The following is an 8,055-nucleotide window of genomic DNA, read 5'->3' as shown; positions in this document are numbered from 1 at the left end:
CAAAGACAGTTTGTTATCACTTCACATATATCTTACAGAACACGGTGACCATGTGTACTATGACAAAAACGATACTGGCCCTTCTCGAGAAATGCTAATTTGTCCCCCATGTTAAAAATGAATCATGGTAAATATTTTGAATATTCAGCATCCTATTCAATTTAGTACTAATTCAGTAATAATGGTAAAATTGAATTGAATTCTTTGGTTTTATAGGATATACTGTAGGGGGAAATACTTGATCCCCTGCTAAATTTGTAAGGTTGCTCACTCTCATAGCAATGAACAGTTTCAAATTTTTATTGTAGTGTCATTTTAGTGAGGAGAGACAAAATATCAACCGAAAATGAAGAAAAATAAATGACTTAAAGGTTATAAATTAATTTGTATGTCATTTGATCCCCTACAACCCAACTAGAATTCTGGCTCTCACAGGTTGGATGTGTGGCTCTGTGGCACACAAATTGTAATTAATCAATCAATTACAGATACTCCTCAGCCCACCTCATTAAGTGTATAAAGCACACCTGACCAATGAGTCAATTTCTTCCATTCCAATCTCTCCAACACTGTGGGTAAGACCATAAAGCTTTCAAAGGATGCCACGGAGAAGATTGTATCACAAGGCTGGAATGGGCTACAAGACCATCAGTAAAAAGCTGGGTGAGAAGGTGACAACTGTCGGTGTCATTTTTTTGGAAATGGAAGAAATATAGAATGACCATCAATCGTTCCATGAAAGACCTTGTCTCATGGGAGGAGGATGTTTTCCCAGTGAACATAAATAATTCAGAGATTTAGGAGAAAGTGCTGTGATCAGCTGAAACCAAAATCAAGTTCTTTGGCATCAACTAAACCAGCCATGCTTGGACCAAGAAAAGTGCTAAGTATGAACAAAAGAACACCATTCCCAAATTCAGGTGCAGAGGTGGAAACATTATGCTTTCACGCTGTTTTCTTGCTGAGGGTACAGGAAGGCTTCATCACATCGAAGGCCTAATTAACAGTTCCTTGTACCATTAAAATCCCAGAGAACCTCCTTCCCTCAGCCAGAACACTGAAGATAGGTCTATCAGCATAGCAGTGACCCAAAATATACCACCAAAGCAACAAAGGAGTGGCTAAAGAAGGAGGACAAGGATGTCATGGAGTGACCCGGCGAGTCTCCAGACATCAGTCCTATAGAAAGTCTCTGGAGGGAGCTGAACCTTGGATTTGCCAAGCAGCAGCCAAGGAACCTAAAGGGTTTAGAGAGTTTCTGTGAAGAGGAGGGGGACATTATCCCTCCAAGATGTGTGCATACCTGGTAACCAACTACAAAATTACTTTATCAAATACATATTTCATATGCAAATCATATTTTATATACATGTGCTGTAATATGACAATAACGGGCTATTTTTTCATGATATTCTGTAAATAAACTACCATGAAAGTTACAGACTGTTCATTTCTTTATAAAATGGCAAACTTAAAAATTCAGCAGGGTAGAAAATAGTTATTTCCCCCAAAGTAAGCAGTTGACTGGCCTCACACCAAGAACACACAACAAAAAGTCATGCTCCTGTGTAAGAGACACACACAGGCGCACACTTACACACTAAAAGTCCTTAGGTCGTTGTGTTAAGTAATTAGCCTGTACAACAACGCAGCACAGAGTTAATTGGAAAGCCTGTCACCTCCTGCAAGCTTTGCAGATATTGTTCTCTCTCTCTCTCTCTCTCTCTCTCTCTCTCTCTCTCTCTCTCTCTCTCTCTCACGTGCACACACACACGCGCACACACATAGATGTTTTCATTCTGCTCACTCTTAAGGAAAAAATAAACTTGTAAACCTGGTGCAGTAAAATTAAACAAACCAAAAAAGGGAAAATTCAATTTGAATTTCCCAGTGAATTGGAAAAAGAATTACTTGGTTTTTGGTTTTAAATTTGCATTTTATACAGGCATTAGCCATTGCTGCAATCATTCATTCCTAATCTCATAAGGTAAGGTGGATATTTGGTTTGGAAAAGCCTGAAGTTAGAGGCTGCCTTTGTATTTTCCAAACAAAAATCTACAATTTACTTTTTGTATGACAACAACTTCAAGTCTTTTCAAACTTTCAGTCAATCAGGCTTCAGCCTTAGGCTTCCCAAACAGTTCAAAGCTGCTTTTCTATGATGTTTTTCTTTTGAGAGTTTGGAAAGTTCCTGAGTCATTCTGTATTAGGTTGCAAATATGTAACCTCAAAACCTCAAACCAGTTAGATGGAATGCAGTTGTATAAGTTTTCGTTAAAAAATATTTTTAATTGTTTGCTTTGAACTTTTAATGGAATCACAAGTAATTTTGCCCTAAATCAAGTTAAAATTAAACTAGCATTAAATGGTTCATTTTGGTACTATTTCACACTCATGTCTCCTGAGGCGCCTCCACAGTACAAACACAGTCATGAATCACACATGCACTTACAAAAATCCTGATATTTTGCACTTTGTCATGATCACACTAAAATTAAATTGAGAAGTCATTCTTCAAACACCAAATTTTCATCTCAGGCTTGATGTGTCTCGTGTGAATATAGTCAAAATCGTCTTTCACCTTTGTCAAGTTGACCTAGCTTTATTACTCATCTTTAAAATAATAATAAAAAAATCAAACAAATTACAATATAAATCATAATATTTAGGTTTCCAACTACAGCCCAAAGGCTTGGATATTATGTTAATATGTGATTCTAAATTCTTATTTTAGGTGGAAGTGGGAGTGTTTTACAGGCAAAACCCCCCTGAAAAAATTCCAAAGTTGAGCCACCCTGAAATGAATGGATTAAAATATTCATGTTATTTTATAGTCATTAAGACATGGTATATTAAGAGACATGATATAATTATAGTTGGATATAATTTCTTTTTGTCAGTTGTGGTTTACTCTTCAGTATATACTGCACATTATTATTGTACAGTCAGTGATTAAGCCTACTTGCTATTCATATGTTTTCACAGTATAAATTAGAATACCTTATGTATGTAATTATGTAATAATGTAACAAGTCCTCAAGCCAACACAACTATATATGACATTATTACTGTCAGTAAAAATGTTCTTGAAATGACAATAATATTTTAGGACCAATTATGTCTTGCTAAAATACATATTTGGTATATGGTATTTGATGCAGTACAAAATTAAAATGTGTAGGCCTATTAAATTTATAAAAATGGTTAATAGCAAAAGATTACTCTATATACGTACTTGCTGCAAGTGTTAGAAAAGACACAAAGAGAGGGAAAATAGAGAAAAAAGTTGGCCTGAAAATCCTATTTTAGTCCAGCAAGAAATAACATTGTAATGCTTTGGGTAGCCCAGACTTGATGAGTTTGGCAGTGAAACACTATGAAACTGGCAAGCAGTACAGCCCCTTTAATAACTTTAGTGTGTTATCATCAGGTTGGAAGCATACCAACAACAAGCATAATAAATATATGAAATTCAATTTTACATGTGCAGATCTTTACATTAATTGTTTCATTGTCATTATATACAGTGAGGAACATAAGTATTTGAACACTCTGAGATTTTGGAAGTTCTCCCACTTAGAAATCATGGAGGGGTCCGAAAGTCACATTGTAGGTGCATTCCCTCTGTGAGAGACAGCATTTAAAAAACAATTCAGGAAATTACATTGTATGATTTTTAAAGAATTTATTTGTATTGCACTGCTGTATGTAAGTATTTGAACACCTGAGAAGATCAGTGTTAATATTTGGTACAGAAGCCTTTATTTGCAATCACAGAGGTTCAAACATTTCCTGTAGTTTTTGACCAGGTTTGCACACACTGCAACAGGGATTTTAGCCCACTCTTCCACACAGATATCCTCTAGATCTGTCAGCTTTCGGGGCTGTAGCTGACTGTCCCCCACCCTCTTCGCCTAGCTTTCATGCGGGGACGTAACAAACACGGAGTTTCATCTCCCTCCAAAGATTTTCTGTTGGATTTAGGTCTGGAGACTGGCTAGACCACTCCAGAACCTTGATATGCTTCTTACGGAGCCACTCCTTGGTTATCCTGGCTGTGTGCTTTGGGTCATTGTCATGTTGGAAGACCCAGCCATGACCCATCTTCCATGCTCTGACTGATGGAAGGATGTTGTTGCTCACAATGAATGACCCCATTCATCCTGTCCTTAATACAGTGCAGTCATCCTGTCATCTTCGCAGAAAAGCACCCCCAAAGCATGATGTTTCCACCCCCATGCTACACAGTAGGGATGGTTTTTCTTGGGATGCAACTCATCCTTCTTTTTCCTCCAAACAGGGCAAGTGAAGTTTAGTCCAAAAAGTTCTATTTTGGTCTCATCTGACCACATGATTTTCTCCCACACCTCCTCTGGATCATCCAGATGGTCACTGGCAAACTTCAGACGGGCCTGGACATGTGATGATTTGAGCAGGGGAACCCTCCGTTAGGGTTGCAAACTCCCTGAAAAATAAATAAGGGACACCTCGTGGCCAGGGCCGGGCAACCCAGTTCACCCTTCCCAGTGTGGTGAATTTTGTAGCTCTTTTTTTTGTGTGTGAAATTATTTTTTAACCATTTGACTTGAATTTGATTTAAGCAGATGCATATTCTTTGTGATATGACCATATGGGAAACAAATGATCATTTAGCCATTTATTTTTAGCTCAAAATGACAACATTAACACAGTAAAACAGGTCTCTTTCTTAAACAGAAGCCTGTCATGCTTAACTTTTGAGAATATAAGTAAATCTTTCTTTAAAAGAACTCTGTCCTGCTTAACTTAAAATTATATAAATTAATAGAAAACAATAGAACGAAAAATATTCTTGTAACAGTGCACATATAGTGCATTTAGTACAATTGGCTTCAGTTGAGGTATTATTTCAGCTTTTCTAATGCTAATCAGCTGCTCCTGTTTGTAAACCCACTTGTTCCCATGATTACGCATCATAACTCATCATCATTATTAATCTATGTATTACTTTTATGTATTAGTCATCTATTTGTTGTAATCATCTATCCTTGCAGTTGTTTATTAAACAAAATAAATTATATTATCACACTTCTGGCCACATAGCGCTGATAGTGACAGATTTTCTGTTATAATCTTCATTTTATGGAGGCACAGTGTGAGCACTCAGGTCGCATCAGAGCATCAGGCGGTATAGTGTGAGACCCTGCATCGTGACCTACCAACTTCTAACCCCTGCGAGTCAATCGTGCAGTTTGAGCAAGAGCTGAATAACGTGACTGCCATGCAGACACTGTGCGACAGTACACCTTGTGCGATCTGCCAGGCAGACACTGTCGCACAAGGTGTACTGTCGTCCAAGACTTGCAACGCAGTGTCGGCGTTTGTTTCTCTGTTGGCCATGCTTGTTGTTGTGGTCATCTGTTGTCTTCCGGTAAGCGACCTTTCCTCGACCAATGAGATGAGCGTTAATCTGAATTGTCATACTCGAATTGTCATAAGTGTGCTGTCAGCTCATTGGTCACAAAGCAGGAGAGGGGCTGGGAATTATGTTTTCAAACAAAGCGTTAATTCCATAAACATTTATAGACTACTTTTGATTCTCACTGTATTACGGGACAAAGTGCGTCCTTTATTAGCTCAATACGGGACGTGTACTTTTGTTTCTAAATACAGGACAATTCCGTTTTTTAAGGGACTGTTGGCAACCCTACCCTCCGTGCAATGCATAATTTGAGACCATGGTAAATGGTAAATGGCCTGTATTTGTATAGCGCTTTACTAGTCCCTAAGGACCCCAAAGCGCTTTACACATTCAGTCATCCACCCATTCACACCCACATTCACACACTAGTGATGGCAAGCTACATTGTAGCCACAGCCACCATGACAGCATAGTGCTCTACTGACAGTGACCTTTAAAACTGTGGTCCCAGCTCTCGTCATGTCATTGACCAGCTCCTCCCATGTAGTTTTGGGCTGATTCCTCACCTTTCTTATCATCAGTGATACCCCATGAGGTGAGATCTTGCATGGAGCCCCAGTCCAAGGGAGACTGACAGTCGTCTTTAGCCTCTTCCATTTTCTAACAATTGCTCCAACAGCTGATCTATTTTCACCAAGCTGCTTGGCAATTGCCCCGTAGCCCTTTCCAACCTTGTGGAGGTCCACAATTTTGTCTCTGATGTATTTTGACAGCTCTGTGGTCTTGCCCATGGTAGTAGTTGGAGTCTGACTGACTGTGGGGTGGACAGGTGTCTTGAAAGAGCTCAGGCAGGTGCTACTAATTTAGATAAGAGTAGAGGTGGACTTTTCAAAAGGCATAGTAACAGGTCTTTGAGAGCCAAAACTATACACAGAACAGGACATGGACATGCCCATGAAATTGAGATGAGCTACAGATTCCAGTGAAATTGGAGGCAAGCAGAATTAATCCTGCCTCCAGGGACAATAGAAGATAGAAGAAGAAGAATCCTTTAATTGTCCCACAAGGGGAAATTTGGTTATAGCCAACTGCATCCACAAGTAAAAGTAATGTAAAAGATGGATGCAAACCATAGACAGTATAAAACATTACCCACTGATTTCTAAGCTCATGTTTTGAAGCCCGGAGAGGGGCGTTTCTGCTGTCACCATCTGACTGTGGAGTGAAGGGTGAAGTCTGACCTTTAGATCACTTGCTGATTGCCTTGTGATTGGCAAGCCAATAGCCAGTGAGCAAGCAGAAATTAACATGACTAATCCTCATTTTTGAAACAAGGCATGGTACTAAGACTTACAAAATAGATATTTTTTATTCAGTATGACACAAAATGAATGTCTATAACACCTAAGCAAAGACTCTTAGTGATCCCGTACGTGTCAGGAGTATCAGAACAGTTAAGATGCATTTTTTTCTAAACACCGCATGTCTTTTAAACCCCAAAACATGCTGCACCAAAAATTGGTCCACCCCAAGGATCGGGTCCCCCGACACAAACAGAGTAACACAGTGTACGCTGTTAAGTGCCAGGAGGATTGACAGGACTTATACATCGGGGAAACCAAACAACCTCTGGCGAAGTGAATGGCACAACACAGAAGAGCTGCCTCATCAGGCCAGGACTCTGCAGTCTATTTACACCTACAGGGCATGGGACATTTTTTCAATGATGAGGATTTACACATTCTGGACAGGGAGGAGCGCTGGTCTGAACGGGTAGTCAAGGAGGCCATTTACGTGAAAAGGGAAAGACCATCTCTGAATCGAGGAGGGGGTCTAAGGGTATACCTTTGACCATCTTACAATGCTGTGATTACAGCCATTCCCCAACTCTCTGTGAATGGTACTCATGGCTATAGATCAGTGGTCTTTGATCAATAATCAGTGGTTGTTGACCAATGGTCAATCAAGGAACTCACCTCACAGCCCCTTGTTCATTCAGTGGGCTGGTTTCAGTTATTGTACAAATGTACTGTTTAAAGATTTGGGGAAACCTGCAGTCAGCTGAGACTGAAGAAGTCTCTTGGATCAGTGACAAAACATTTCTCCCATTGAAAATGCTACATCCAGATGAACAGAATCAGCCTTTTGGGAATCCCTATAACAATGAACTCAGCAGCAATGTGTTTACAGAGGTCAAGAAAGACAGCCTTTTCTCTTTTGACTTATATGGGACTAGAAATGTTTTTTGCAACTGTATGGCGTCTTTCATATAGAATACAGGCCTTAAAGTTTCTGGCACCACATATGGTTTCCTTCATTGTTCTGCTGCAGCTTGTTGTTGTCACATCAGATTTGGATATAGGAGTTAATGTTGCCTGGGTCAGTTCCTTGGTTCTTTGGGTTCCTTGAGACATTCCTGTTCTGCTTTTGCAATATGATGGTTTAGTATGTTATAATAAATACTCTCTCTCTTTCTCTCTCTCTCTCATACACACACACAAACACATATATACATATATACACATGCAGCAATATGTTGCATGTGCACTGCATGCCATTCACAAGACTGAGCTATCCATTCAGTAGAATTAATCCACCCATTTGCATTTCTTGACTATATGACTCACCCTTTGGGTATTCAGTGAGTGTGTGCA

The 8,055-nt window shown here is 39.4% G+C and overlaps 1 protein-coding gene across 1 annotated transcript; it reads right to left on the bottom strand.

Annotated features, from left to right (window-relative positions):
• Positions 1 to 4,169: 4,169 nt before the first annotated feature.
• Positions 4,170 to 6,192, bottom strand: LOC147331036 (uncharacterized). The gene is made up of 3 exons (XM_086290852.1): positions 5,873 to 6,192; positions 5,686 to 5,727; positions 4,170 to 4,443 (listed from the first exon to the last, which is right to left on the bottom strand). Exons 1-3 carry the CDS (start codon positions 6,190 to 6,192, stop codon positions 4,170 to 4,172), a joined length of 636 nt encoding a protein of 211 aa, XP_086146978.1.
• Between the last annotated feature and the right edge of the window lie 1,863 nt (positions 6,193 to 8,055).

This window comes from Aulonocara sp. 'chitande type north' Nkhata Bay, linkage group LG5, assembly GCF_057382095.1.
Source record: "Aulonocara sp. 'chitande type north' Nkhata Bay isolate Kocher_YH1m ecotype deep benthic linkage group LG5, A_spYH_male_GT1.1, whole genome shotgun sequence".
NCBI lineage: Eukaryota > Metazoa > Chordata > Actinopteri > Cichliformes > Cichlidae > Aulonocara > Aulonocara sp. 'chitande type north' Nkhata Bay.
This window is presented reverse-complemented; position numbering and strand designations above follow the sequence as displayed.

Excerpts from the sequence above, each read along its gene's own strand:
- LOC147331036 (XM_086290852.1), bottom strand. The coding sequence starts at position 6,192 with ATGGGCAAGACCACAGAGCTGTCAAAATACATCAGAGACAAAATTGTG. Across the intron at positions 5,728-5,872 it reads GTCACTGTCAGTAGAGCACT|CATTTACCATGGTCTCAAAT; the intron begins ATGCTGTCATGG and ends CAGGCCATTTAC. Across the intron at positions 4,444-5,685 it reads TGCATTGCACGGAGGGTAGG|GGTTCCCCTGCTCAAATCAT; the intron begins GTTGCCAACAGT and ends ACCCTAACGGAG.